The sequence below is a fragment of the Struthio camelus genome, chromosome 18 (assembly GCF_040807025.1).
Source record: "Struthio camelus isolate bStrCam1 chromosome 18, bStrCam1.hap1, whole genome shotgun sequence".
Lineage (NCBI taxonomy): Eukaryota > Metazoa > Chordata > Aves > Struthioniformes > Struthionidae > Struthio > Struthio camelus.
The window spans coordinates 10,371,644-10,386,628 of NC_090959.1; the positions used below are offsets into that span (position 1 = coordinate 10,371,644).

The following is a 14,985-nucleotide window of genomic DNA, read 5'->3' on the forward strand; positions in this document are numbered from 1 at the left end:
AAACAAGGATCATCCAGTGATATTATCAGGAGGCACAGGTTCACAACACAGAAAGGGAGGTACTTTTTTTTTTTAAACACTAATGTCCTATGGAATTTATGTCCACAGAATGTTATTAATTCCTAAAGCAATTACATAAATTCATGGAAGAAAAATCTAGCAGGGGATATTAAACAAAATGATATCAGCCCTTCAGCCACAAATACTCGGAGGCTGGGAAAAACCTCTTGTATATTTGCCCTTTAAACCTTTCCCTACACAATCCCTTCAACTGATCCCCATTAAAGAGGGATTATTGAGCTGCGTGGACCTCTGATAGATGCAGTATAGCTGATAAAGCTTTTACTCTGCTTCTCACTGTAAATTCTGGCTCCTAATGGCTATGGTCTATGTATTGGTAAGGAATGACTCACTTCTAATAGGTATGTGCAGGAAAGGACTGGATTATTTTAGGGACATAAATGGAGTTTGAATTCCTTCAGCTATGATTCTTCTAGTTTGACTGTTGTCTGAAGCCTACTAAGATCCCTGCCAACTGTCCAAATTTCTGTACGGTCTCCAAATCTGTCCTTGAAGTTGTCCGTTCTCTTTCTTCAGTAGCATACCATTGCAGAGATGCCCCTTTGGCATCTTTTGCCTTTTGAAAATGAGGACTATTCTGACCATTTTTCTGGGCAGGATGTTGTAAGTGAGTTTAACTTACTCTGAAGTGACAGAATCCAACTTGCGCATCTTCTCTCCATAGCCTTCTTGACTATCAGGCTTAGTATAAAAGCCTGAGTTTCCCTGTCTCGGAGCAGAAAGAGTCTGTGCATGTATATGTATTTCACCTAATTCTAAACAAACATGCTATTTTAAGTGCAAGAAAAATTTCATTCTCACTGTTTTGCCGTTGTATTTCAAGGCACAGCAAAATCCTGTGATATCTGTGTTTTTTTGTCTTTGGCTTTGTTTTTTGTGGGGTATTCAGAGAGTTGTTTCATATAGACTTCCAGTGCAGAGAAACACTGGGAAAAGTGTCAAATCTGTAGGAGAAAACTGAGTAATCAGAATTCACTGTCTGTCATAGGAGTACTCAGAGATGTGAAAAGAAATCAGGGTTTAGCCAGACAGGAAATACGAGACTAAAGCTTAGGAACTTTTATTTTGCCTTGCCTGGAAGTTTATTGTTACCATATAAGAGCATGGAGACTCCATAATATTTGAAGCTTTTACAAATGTTCTTGCAGCAGTAGCGTTTCATGCTGTATGGACTAGATAATAAGCATATTGAGTTAAATAGCTTCAAAAAATTAAGCCGGAAATGTGTGGCAGGATTGGAAACAGAATGGAACTTTTGGATGTTAATCTTGTGTCTTGTATGTGGAAATGCTGTTCACTTTCTGGAAGCGTGTGTGATTTGGAGCTTAGGGACAGCTACAAGATGGACACTTGTGCCAAAGCTCCCTATGGGTGGACGGACTCATTAGCTCAGTTCTGTGTTGTGCTGGCCTCGTTGTATGTACTCTTGTCTGTAAGTCAAAAAGCTCTGTAAAGTAAGAGCCCTTGGTCATGCAGTTTAGGACAGAAGTTTGTTAGCAAACTAATTCTGATGACATTCTGTAAGAGTCTGTTATAACCTTTTCTCTGGGTGGGCAAATACAAAAATGACTTCTTTATTTTTACCCTCTTAACCACCAGCATAGCAGTCTGTTGTGATTCATGTGTGAAAGATTGAAAATGAACTGAATTTTTAGAATTACTAAAACAGAGTTTGACTGTTCCAGCCAGAAGTATAGGAGGCTTTTATAACGTCCAGTTCTACTGCTTGAAATTTCAATCTTAGATGTGTGGATTCTTAGGAGACATCATGCTGTAATTTACTCGTGCAGCTGTCTGAGTTAAGGTTATTTCATTTTCTTTCTGTGGATGTGTGTGTGGGGGGGAGCAGGGGGCAGGGCCTATATTCATAAACATATTTTGTTATACATGTATAGTTTGGAAATTATTTTACTCATTTTAAAAAGTGCTTTAAATGCTTTAAAATTTCCTCCATCTTTGAGTTGGACATTTAAGTCTCCTTGTTTTCCTTCCTTTTTTTGCTTTACTTCTGTGATTCTAAATAGTTCTCCATTTTGTAATTTATAGGACATATCTTGCAGACAACTGCAAATGACCTTATGCTAAATATAAATTACAAACATATATGACTGTATAAGTCTGACAGGTTATAGAATATAACACCTCCTAAGGGAACAGAACAGAGGAAATACTTTCTTCTGTGAAGTTTGTAGTTCCGTGGAAGAAAAGCTTTTCCTCTGTAAAGCTTGGCCTCTATATGGGAGAAACTTTTTTTCCATACATTTCAAATATTTTATCCAAAGATGTTATCTGTGCCCTGACTGAATGGGGTTCAGCGGACCCAGGGAAAGGACAGGAAGTCTGTTTTAGAAAACTTTAGCATTTGGAGTTTAAAAAAATCAGTACCGTTATTTCCGATGGGACAAAACTGAGTGTCACCGGCTCTTCTTACTTTGTCATGCATCTCATGATATTCAGTGTTTTCTTAAAGCCTCAGCCCTCAGTCTCATTAGCCGAGAATCTTGGCAAATGTTTATTTTTAGAGTAAATGTTAACCCTGGTGTAGTTTCAAGGAAAGGCCTATAAAATCTTAACCTCCAAAGAATCTTATACCAAAGGGATGAAGAAAAAGTTCACATTTGTTAGATTTTTAGGAGGCTTTTTATTTTCAACCTAACAGCATACTACTTGACTAGCAGAGATTGGTGATACTGCAAACATTCTCCACTATGCGATTCCATTAGTTCCTGGACTGACAACACAGTGCTGCAGGAATTAGAAACTGCAATACTACTGCTAGAGACGTGGTACAAAATTTATCTGCTTCTCTCTTTAAGCCTGCAGTTGGCATTTGATGGAGTAGATGTGGTACTGAGAAAATATCTAAATGGAAAAAAGCCATAGTATTCACAAATATTTATCATGTGCTCAGAAAAAAATCCTGATTTTTGTTAAGGACAAACATGAAATTAGTGATGGTTATAATTTTGTAAAACATTTTTTCATGTGATCTAAACCCAGCAAAAATGAATCCATAAATGGCCTGAAAGGTGGTGATGTTCCAAACTGGGAAACCCTAAGAATATGATAGCGAAACCAAGAGGGTTTTTTGTTTACTTTGTTTTTTATAAACAAAATGAAAGTGACTTGATCAGTATTCAAAGCCAATCGAGACATACGCAGAAAAACAGAGGGATGATACAATTGCAAATATTTTGTGGAATTTTGTTGCCTAGAGAGAAGAAGCAGATAATCACAAGTTCATTGTAAATAAATCTTTATATATCATTATTCAGAAGCCCTTAATATTGTAGTAATAGTGTTTTTGTAACTTTTATCATCTGATAAACACATTTGGGAGGTGTATAAGGTCTCTTTTAGGAATATAAAGAGAACTATTTTCATTTTAATTTTCTCTCCTTCTTGCTCTCAACTGTGCTCCCTTTGTGTTTTGCTTTGTGTTGTGCTACCAAGTGACGAGTGCATGTTTTTGAGGAGCATGAATTAATGCCTTTTCTATTCTTTGCTTTCAAGTTTAATATTAAAGGTGTAATAATTTCTCGTTATGAGGATGGTAGTTATTCATGATACTGTTATGAGTTTTCAGAGTTTCTTACTAAACTTTGGAAGATAATGCCTTTTTTTTTTTAATCCCATTCTTTCTACTAATATTGTAACGTTATCTCTAGAGCAGCAACTGGTTATCTGAGCATTTTTTCCCCTCGTCTCCTGTTCTTTTGGCCAAGGTACTGGCTAATTTTTTTTCCTGATACCTGGAGTAGATGCTGACAAGTTTGTCTGGGAACTTGATAATGGGATGTGAACCATTCTCTATGTTACTTTGTTAGTTCATCTGAACTCATCAGTGAGTGGAAGTTATTGCTGAGTTGTAGTGACTAAAGCATCTAGAAAAGAGACCTTTACTTTACTTAGAAGTGGCTACCAGTGCAAGGTGTGGCAGTGAACTTAGACTTCTGGCTGCACTCTCCATTGACAGAAGTTTCTTTTTCTGATGGAAGAAAGCTCAGGACTAAGGAGCTGTGTCAGCATTAAGGTTTTGCTTAATGCATAAAACAGCTAGCTGTGTTTAAATTCTCATCAATAAATTAAAAAAAAACATTGGAATAAGAAATCTGTCCCATATTGAGCATTCACGTTTTTTTTTTAAGTTTTGCGGATCATCTTTCAAATGTAACTTGATGCATGTTTCAGCTTCACTGGTTGCCAAATATTATTGATTTTTGTTACTTGAAGACCCCAAAGAAGCACGCATTTGGATTTCTGCTTCTGCCCTTGCCTCTGACAACGTGTGATCTCATACATGTCACACTACTTCCTTGTGTCCTAATTTACCTCACAAGATGATATTTGTGTCCAAAATGCTATGAGATTTTTCTGAGAGCCTAGGAAGAAAATAAATATTTATTAAGCTATTTCTAAAACATACCAGATGGGAAGGATGAGAGCAGAGAAAATAGAGCAGAGTGTTTCAAAACCGGGGGCGTACTATGTTCATATTTAAGATCTCATTAATTTTCAAGTACTGTATACTACCAGACATTTTTTAATCTTAGTGGAAACTTAAATCTGAGATGTACCTAAATACACAGATTTAATAGCAAAGAAGCTGAGTCAACTTCTCTCTTGGGTTCAGTTTATTTTATCTGCAGCTATGCCTGAAGCTGTCCCAGTTCCGTTCTGATTTGGACTTATTCATTAGGTGGTTGGGAGCCCCGGAGAGGGTCATTACTGGTTCTGTGTTCAAAAAGTTAGCACTTGAAAATGGGAAGACTCAGCTGAGGGGATGCGGTAGGCCCAGAAGTCAAGATTCCAGCTACTCTTCAGCCCTCTTTCCCCAGCTTCTCAGAGGGAGCCTGCACTGTTCCCAGTAGTGAAGCTAGACCTTCTTTCCAGCATGCCAAATCTGATGTGGGCCAGAAGAACTTGAGAGAGGCTGCAACACTGTCCTGGGACTGCAAAGAGTGCTAGTGGTTTGAGGGAGCTGAAGATGGTGGAGCGCTTGGGACCTGAACACAGCACAGTGGAGGGGGCGAAATACGTACTTGCACACATCTGTGTTTTGAGAATGTGAGGGAGGGCTAGGGGACAAGTGAAGAGTTTGAGCAGATGGGATCCAGCAGGCGCACGCACAGCAGCGCACAGTCTTCAAATGTGAGTGAGTGGAAGTCAAAGGAGAGTTAGACCATTTCCATTAGATTTGGCTCTCTTTGAATGCACTTAGAGCGGAAGTGAAAAGTCTTTGCACTGGAAATGTCATTGTTAGATTGTCCAAAGCAGCACCGCACAGTGGTATATAAATAAGGACTTGTGTAGTGATGGAGGGGGAAACTGCAGTATGCTGTTCGGTAGAGAGTAGTTGGTGCGAAGTGTCCCTTGTGCTAAATAGGTGCCACTTAGGGGACATCAGCTTTTAACTGAGCCATTATGCTGACATGGTAGTGAAAAAGGAAGAATTTCTCTAGTTCATATGCAACAAGACAGTTAAAATAGCAATCCAGATTCTTTTTTTAATCAATACTGAGGTTGGATTCTGACTCCCCATTGGAGAGACTAGACCCTTTATGTTGTGAAAGAGACCGAGCCTATTTCTGTGGCAAAATTCCAGTATTGAAATCGACCGAATAAATAGAAACCATTAGGGAAAACTTGATTTCATCAGAACGCTGCCTACATGAGTGCTCTTCTCTCTTTTCTGTCATAGAAGTTGCTTTTAGACTATAATTGCACCTCACTGAGGAAAGCTGCTAACTACATACATTAAGACTTGCAAAATATTGCCTTTCTGTAAGCTAACATGATCTCCGGCACAAAGTAGAAACCCAGCCTCTGCACATAAAGAGCTCCTCCTTCAGAGTTTCGTTTCAGTGACTCTATTGGTTAGTATTGTTTGAGCTTTAAATATATGCTGCAGTACATGGTTTACTAGGCTTTGATGCTTGATCTTGAAAGGCAGAAAAAAATCTTGCTTTAGAAATGTTTTATGTAACATTGCTCTGTGCAGAGATAAGGTGAATTAGCTGCAGAAAAGAGATTAGCTGGCTGCAGTGAAAATAAGAGGTAAATGTCTCTTCACCCTCTCATTTTCTTGTTCCTGCTGCTGTAAGGAATGCAGCAAGCATAGTTACTGTTTTGCACTATTGATTTAAGTATTTGCATGTTATAAATTTTAGCTCTGCGCTGGCCTGTCTTCTGGGGCAATAAAGATATCTTGAAGTTGTGTCAGATTTTCTGTTTGTCTAGGCACTTACATTTCTATGTTGCGTACATGGCTCCGTGCCATTATATCCATTGTTAAACAGGCTGTGTGCACTCGTCATTGCGAAACAACGTGTGTGAAATACTTACATGGCTCATGATTCCAGTGGTTCAATCCCTTTTCATAAACCTGTGCTGTGCTGCCCTAGATTCTTAAAAAATCCCCAAACCAATAAAACTGAAAAAGCTAAAACTTGGCTGCTGTGTCTCCAGCATGAGTGCCCTAGGGCCAGCAGAGCAGCATGTTGTGAAAGGTATTGTTGAGTCAATTGCTTAGCAGATTTGTCTCACTACATCTGGGTGTCTTTGTTAGAGGTGTGTCATGCCTCTGATGGTAAGAGAAATTAACCACGTTTTCCCAAAATAATTAAACTCTTTTTTACTAAAAAAGGATGTCTCTTTTCCCTGTTTCTGAATTTCCTGGGTTATATTTCCTTCCTCAATTTATGTTCTACCAGCTAAATTTTAAATTCAAGCTGAGATGCAGAAACATACTGCAGATTACATGATGTTGGTGTTAAACATTTCCCGTGGATTGTAGTCCACTGAGAGATTATGTCCTTGCCAGCCCTAGTTGTGGTGAACTTGTTAGGATTTTGTTTTACCATATTTCTGTGGATTACTATCTCCACAGCGTGGTATGCTCCTCCACTTATTTCGGTAACTATATATTATATACTTTTGTAATAGTGTCTCATCAGAGGAATGTCTGCAGAAATGGCGGTCTCTTTTTGACAAAAGCAGAATGTTCTGTGTTTCGTTTGTGCATATTCTTAATTCTGCACAAAAAATTGACCTTTAAACTGATTTTCTATTTACAGACATTTTACTTTTAAAAAATTCATAGCAGGGTCTGGATGGATTAAGTGAGATCAGAGTGCTAATCTTCAAGCAGCTGATTGACAATAGTTCCAGACTCAAACAGCTTTCTGTGTAAACATACTCGGCAAATGAAGGGTGGGCAAAAGGCAATGCATGCACCATCTTGCTGATGGGAATTTGAGGCACACAGAAATAAAATTACTCTCTCAGGGTTGTACCATAAATGTACAGTGTGGCCAGGTACTACATCGAAGTGTCCACAGAGCCCTAAATAAAAGACTGCTATCTCTCCGTGAGACTTCTTTGCTGAAGTATCGTTATACAATATATTGCGCTTTCCTCCTGAAGTCCTTTTTTAAAGGATTAAGGTAAATACATGACTTTTCAGGAAAAAAAAAAAAGAATGTACAAACGTTTTCTAACTGGATAGACTTACACAAGACCTGAGAAGATACCATGAGCAAGTAAAAAGTTTAAATACAGAAGTCCTTGCTCCAAATATTCCACATAGGGTAATTTCAATGTTAAAGTTTGGATGAAGCTGGTATGAGGGAATGTTGAATAGGAATTTCTAATCTGGTTTGGCTTTTACAATACAGAACATGTTGTAACTTGTGGATCTTCAAATTATCTTGAAGTTAAACAGGAGCGACCTTCATGATAAATCAGGTTATTTTATGACTTTTCTGGAAGTATGTTTATGGAGTAAGATGAATGAAATATGAAGGATGTCTAGGGAAAAAAAGATCTTGATCCTGTGTCAGTATTTTCAAATAAGGATGTGAATAGCTGTCTACGCATAAGCAAAGTTATCCATGAAGTGCCGCTGTTTGTGAAATCGGGCTGAATCTTAGGTTACACTAAAGTAGTTGAGGTAGTTTGTTACAAGTTACAGGGTAAAATTATAGTCAGATACTGGATAAATGTATTATTTTATCCCTTTAAACAAATGTAACATAGAGACTTATTACTGGAGAACTATATAATAAATGTTACCTTTCCCTTTCCCTCCAAAAGAACACACCTCAGTATCTAATTTGCAAATCATTCTTGTGCAAACAAAAAACAAGAACAACAAAAAACCCTACTGTTACTAAATTGCCTGTTTTCCACATTGCTTCGGGCAAGCAAAACCAGTTAGACAGTATTATAGTTTTTACCCTGAAAAGTGTGGTTTCTACTTCCTTGCTCCTAGTAAAGCTGGAATCTTACTCTAGCCCTGCAGCATGGTCTGGTTATGGGGTTTATTACTACCTTCCTGTCTGCCCTCCCCCAGCTTCACACAGATGTCCAGTTAACTCCCCCCTCCCTCCACTGTTTCCTCCATCTCCTAGTGCTGCCACTTAGATATTCCTACATGGACGTCCACCACCTTTTAAAAGTATTTTATCGGTATAACGTTCAATGCCACTGACTTTTCCATCTGTGAGACTGTTACATATAGAAGTCGTCCTGTGGATTTTAGTCGTCTGCTCTGTGACTCGTTTACCTGAATGTCTGCCCTTGTTTCGCGTTTGTTCATGCTTTCTTAACTTGAGTTTTTTGAGGACCTCTTTTAAAAAAGACTCGTACTCATACAGGAGCGTGCGTAAATGTAAACGCCTTTAGAATAATGCTGGTATTATAGGGCAGTAATGAGAAATAGGCATAACTAGAAGTCCCATAGGTGAAATGGGTACCAAGCTCCTCTCATGAAGATTACAACTTGGCTGGATCTTGAAGCAGCGCTTGAGCCACTGGTTATTGGTATGTTGAAGTAAAGGGAAGCCAGATTTGATTTTCTTTAATATGCAGGGCTGTGAACTGAGGCAGTTTAGCAGTTCCTCTTCTGGTGGGGAGGGACGCTAGAAAAAGAAGCAGGGAACTCAATTGCGGTTGAAAATCACTGCAGCTGTCCTAATGTAAGCAGTCCTCACTTTGAGCCTTCAATTTAACACATGCAGCCTGCCAGATTTTTTAAGTAGCTCTTAAGTGGGTGGTTGCACAAGGGGTAGTCTTGGTTCAATATACATCTGAAAAAAGGAATTTGAATGTTGTCGTAGGAGACATGCATATCTTCTTTTCTAGTGTCAAAACTTTCCCAGGTAAAATAATCAATTTCACAGGAGTCTTCAAAATTATGAAAGAGGCTAATAAATTGTGTAACTTCTTTTTAGTACAGAGAAGGTTACTCAGAAAATGAATACAAATCTCAGGAAGAGGGCAGTAAGGAAGGAACTGAGGACGTTAATACTTAAGCGTATGGATTTCATTAAAGTGAGAATGACTGAAATGTTGGAAATGCTAAGTGAATTCAAGAAACACCTGCGGTGCTCCTTTGTGGAGAGGAAAGATTGATCTAGTGTGGAAGTAAGAAGGCATGAGTTTTAAGTAGGAGGGATCTGGGTCCAGATAGGTTTTTTTTTTTTGCACTGTAAAGAATGCCTCGTGTTTAAGTATTTGTGGCATGAATAATATCCTGTTCCTGTCCATTTTTAGTAGTGTGCAGCATAGGCTGACGTTTGTTCGCTTTGGTTATGACCACAGGGTTTTGTTTTTTGAACGTTTCCAGTCATCAGGAATAGGACTCCACTGGTTAGTAACATTTTACCAAAAGCTAATCACAGTAGGTAATATTGGGAATATACTTAGGAGACATCCGAAGAAATTAAACTACGCTATAGTTCTAAGAATGTAAAATACTTCTGAGAACTAGTGATGGGAGATGGATGAGATGACTCTTTAGGCAGAAATCACAATTTCAGATTTCATGCAGTGAGTTTATTTCGATCAGGGGCATATACTGGAGCTAGGAGTCAACGCACAGTTCCTGTGCAGTGACGTTTGTGAAAAGGTTTTGTCCAGTTTCCATTGAACAGGATTCCACCTCACAGACCATCACCACATCGTCTTCTCTTCCAGACAGTGTCTCTGCAGAAACTTGCTGCAGAACTTGCTCTAGATCAGGACCAACAGTCATTGCCCTGCTGCTTCTGCTCGGTGGATCTGGTCTAGTAATGGTAAATGTCAGGCACCAAAGTAGTTCATTTAGATGCTTTCTTTATAAGCACCCATTTAAAACATGCCAATTTTAAAAGGCACAAAAGCACCTCTGACGATTTTTTTTTTGCTGGCACCAACTAATCAGAACTTTGGGGCAGATAACTTTAGAAATATTTCTTCCTTCGTAACCTTGCTTCCACGGCAAATTTCTTTTCGCTTGCATCACTGAAAAAGTCAAGTGCTTTTTTGGAATATTACTAGAAGGACACTGAATGTCAAATGAGATATAACTTTGGCCAAAACTAAAACAAAGCTTGACATCATGTCTTATCATCCTCTAAGTCATAGGCCAGGCTTTTGGGGTAAAATGTTGAGCACCTTTTGCTTTCAAAGGAATAAGAAGTCCAGGTTTTGGGTTTGTTTTTTTCTTTAGGTTGATTTCTAACCCGAGCTGAGGAATTACCCATTTCACGAAGTGGGGGAGCATTGCATCGGCTGGTATCCCTTGGTGGCTGGTAGGCGGTTTCGCCTGTGATGTAGCGGTTGTGCTGCAGGAAAGGTGCTTCGCTGGGCTGCAGCCTCTAGGAGCCGTAGCAACTAGCAGTTTTTCGCGGGCCTCCAGTGCACAAATGCGCACCCGCACCGCATGCCCGCTCGGGCTTTGGCTCTCCCTGGCGCGCTCGTCTCCCAGCCCTTCCCCCCCCCCCCCCCCCCCCCCCTTTTTACGCTGTGTTTCTCCTCCCCGAGGCAAATTTCTTGCTGTCTGGAGTGCCAAACATGCACAGGCACTTTCCTTTATCTTTTTAATTTCCTAGTGTAGCTGTAATAAAGCAACAATAGCTGAAAAGGCTGTTTTACTTAGGTTCTGTTCTCTAAGTAGTATGTGTGTGCATCTGTGTGTGTGTAAAAAATAAACCCATAGTTTATGGCTAAGTGAGGCCAGGTTTCTCCTCTTTCTTTTTTGAAGTGCCTTTACTCAGCAGTCACATTTTTTTCTTGTGGTAAAAAATGCACCATGAGCAGATGGCAAGTATTAACACATGAAGTGCAGTGCCTGCTTGAAGTTGATTTAACTGCTCTAGGTTTCTGTCACTGGCTTTCAGTTAGTTAAGTAGTGCTTACAAGTTAATGAATTTGTTCCACTTGAAATATTTGATGGTATGTGCTGAGCTTCAGCAGTAAAGGGATCCTTTAGGAGTAATCGAGGAAAGCATGAGGTTTCTAGACACGGAGCATGGAGCTTGTGTTTTTTTTTCCTTGGACTGATTTTAGCATTTCTGCTATTAACATGCAGCTGAAAAGAGGAGAAGAATGAATAACGCTCGATAGCAATACGCAGGTTTTTCTCTTGTATTGGTGACACTGCTTTGAACAATGCAGTGAATAGCATGCCATATTAGTAGCTCCATAGTCTAGCCATGTAGTTTGCAGTTTTATTTCTGTTGAATGTTCATAAACCTTAGGCAAGGATTTGAAGAGTAAATACAGTTTTATATAGTGAATCAGACAACATTTCCATATTTCTGTGTGGTCTGCCTGTATGCTTGCTTTGGAAGTATGAATGCAAACTATTAAATAGGCTGCTATATATAAATTAGCCCATATTTGGCAGCAGAACTGCCTAGAATAGTACGATCAAATTCAGTATATTTTCAGTTTGTGTGTAAGACTTCTTACTACCGCACTGCATGCTGTCTACCTAATAGCGTTTGAAACTAAGCCAGCTCCAGGAACTGTATTCACAATGAGAAACAAAATAAATATTGGTTGCTGGTGACTGAGCATCATACACATATAGTAGTATTTTTACACAGCACATTTCTCTCTACGTGTAGCGATCAGTTTGTCAAAACTACCTTACCCGTCTTCTGAACTTGCAAATTAGTGTTCCTTGTCTGGCAACCGGTGAGCATGGAAAGAGTTAATGTACCTTTCTGTTTGAGCAACTTGTGCCAAAGTGCTATGTTTTAAAGGTTGAATTGATATTTCTGGCATTAGTCTTTTGAGTTTTCTAAAACTGTAGATTTGTGTTTCATGAGGGCTTTTGTAAAATACGTTACTCACTTTAATAATACTTGAGTTGATCGGAACTGAAGGTTAAGTTCCTGTTTGAAAAGGATACCGTACTTAGCTCACCTGTGTCTTGAAAGGTAACATTGTAACTGCCAGATAGGCCCCAACTATTTGCGTAGCTGTATCTTTAATATCTTAAAACTGACAATGATTTACTGTACCCTTCAGGAAGGCTTCTCACACAAGAAGTAATCTGTGCTTAATTAAGCGCTGGTAAGACCAATCGGTGAGTGCATTTCTGGGAGACAGTGGGGCAGCTTGCTTCACACTGAGGCCGTAGGATTTTAGCTACCTGAGAGAGGGTATGAGCAACCCCATGCGTTTCCTGCGGCGCCCCGTATTCTCGCTGCAGGGAGTTTATACACAGAAATTAGACTTGTGAACCCATGCATTTTATTGGGCTTGAGGGATATGTGACATCATTGGCAACCAATCAGAAAGTGCTTCAGGGCAGAGTTTAAAAGCCATTTCATAATATATTTATATTCAGTGCAGATATTTTTGGGCTTCTGTAGCATTCATTTTGTCACAGAGTCCATGTGTCAATATGGCTTGGGGAAAAAAAAAAAAAAAAAAAGGATATGAGAATAACATGTTTGCCTTTGCTGTTGTGATTCAGCCGGATGCTGAAATGCTATAGAAAGCCCAGTCGGTATGCTGTAAAACGGTTATTAAGGAAACAGTTTTCTTCCTTGAGTAGCAGTAACGCTGCAAGTCCATCTCTGGCGATCGGTGCGTGATCCCTGCTAGGCTGCTCCGGCTTAAATACCCAGACCTACAAGTATTTCCCAGGCTGCTGTGGTTTGCCAAGAACTAAAATATGAGATAGGCTGCATAAAATGGAGGGGATGGGGGGAGGGAGGATGTCAGACAGTCACCCCAGCAGTCCGGCCCAGCTGGAGTCACCCTGGGAGCTCGGCTTGGTTTGACCTGGCTGGAGTCATGCTGGCGGCTCGACTTAGTGCATTCGCCCCCCTGCCCAGCACCTGCACCTCAGTGTGCTCCTTCCCTTTGCGTGGTCACACGCACGGTGTTTTGTTCTTCGTTAGTTGACGTGACTTTACTATATTGAATGGGAACTGCTCACTGACAGTGTCTCTTCCAGAAAAGTCTGGTTAATCAATCCATGCCACGCCCCCAACATTCCTGTTTAACTCTTTCATTTCCAAAGTGCCCCTGTACTGGGACAAATGGGATGGTAAAACCAAATTATTACAATAATTTCCAGGCCTTAAGAATGATTTTTGGTATCAGTTGTTACTGTGAAAAACCTGTATTTCTTTTTATTTAAAAAAAAAAAAAAAAAAGAAATGGAGCCATGTACCTGTGGTGGCCATGCGCTTTTTATTTTATTTTTTTTCAGCTGGGCTATGTCTCCTCCCTGTGAAGCACTGTGTCAGGCTGCTAGAAGTCACTGCCCACAGATGTTCCACAAAGTGCCTGCAAAGCAGAGCCGACTCCTTCGTTCCGCTGGGCTGCTGAGGAGTGTCTCTGCTCTAGAGGAAGGGACTTTGAAGAATACTGAGGAAGCCTTTCAGCTGCCAGCTCTGTCTCTAGCATGCTGTTCTGTGTTCGCAAATGATTTAGAAAAGGAGGCATACAATGAGATGAGAAAGCCTGTTGACACAGTTATTTTGAGATCACAGACATGAATGCCAACTGCAGAGAGCTGTAGACAGACCTTGCAATGTTGAGAGACTCAGTGGAAAGGCTCATAGCCAAAATGAAACATCAATAAATATAAGGTGAGGCAGATGGGTGATGTGAGCAAGCCTTATACATGCAGTGTTGGTCTCTGAACGAGCATTTTTCACTAAAGAAAGAGATCCCAAAGTTATTTCAGATAGCCTCATGAAAACCATCAGCTCGCTGGTCAGGAGCAAGGGAAAAAAGAAAACTGAATGCTAGGAGTTATTAGGAAGAGTATCAAGAAAGAAAATAAAAACCTCTCTGTGCCGCTGTGAAAATCCATGGCTTCATGCTTAATACTGTGGGCAGTTATGATCCTGCTGCAGCAGAAGTAGAGAAGATATCTGGAACAGCAGCAAAGGTGATCCACAAGTATGAAACTACTTCCCTTTGAGAAACAGCTAAACAGACCGTGATTTTAGTTGCTTCTTTTTCGCACTTAAAAGCATGCGTTAGAGTTCTCTGAAATCCGAAATTGCACGACACATTAAATAGAAATTATTTGCTCTCTCATGGAGCAAAAATTATGGGACACCAAATGAAATTATTAAGAGGTAAGCTTAAAATAAGGAGATTTTTTCGTGCAGTATGTCATTGAAGCATGGAACACATTGTTGGAGTTGTAAATGAAACATTTTTGTATTTTAAACTCAATGAGACAAAGTCATTTAGCGACATTATGTTTTCCAGTTCTGGAATCCTCTAAGCTGCAAATTCCTGTAGGCTGGGAGAGTATTCAAGGCAGCAACACTGTATACTTGCCCTGTTTTTAGACTCTAAGCATCAGCTGTTGGCCTCAGCTGGAGAGGAGTTATTAAGCTTTGATTTGACAGTGTAGGCACCCTGGCTATTCTTGTATTTGTGGACAGATTTCTTCTTATACTACTGTAGAACAACATCACAGCTGCTGACTAGAAGTTGACATACAAGCCACACCTCATTGACCTTTGTTTCTTGCTGTATCACTCTTGGAAACGGAGTGTAATTTTCCATCTCCTGTGACTTGTGAATGGGTCAGTTTGTCTCCTTCTCTGGATATTTTCCAATTGAGCATTAGAATATTGTATATTTTGCCTGTATATA

At 39.7% G+C, this 14,985-nt stretch overlaps 1 protein-coding gene across 6 annotated transcripts in view; it reads left to right on the forward strand.

Annotated features, from left to right (window-relative positions):
• BCAS4 (breast carcinoma amplified sequence 4) overlaps positions 1-14,985 on the forward strand; it is a 51,326-nt gene that overhangs the window by 21,807 nt on the left and 14,534 nt on the right. For 2 of the 6 annotated variants that reach the window (XM_068913034.1, XM_068913035.1), the window contains exon 5: positions 13,577-13,958. The exons of the other annotated variants lie outside the window; for them this stretch is intronic. In XM_068913034.1, the coding sequence (XP_068769135.1) occupies positions 13,577-13,600 (24 nt within the window). In that variant the 3' untranslated portion in view covers positions 13,601-13,958. The remainder of the gene's footprint in view (positions 1-13,576; positions 13,959-14,985) is intronic. 6 annotated transcript variants of the gene reach the window in all.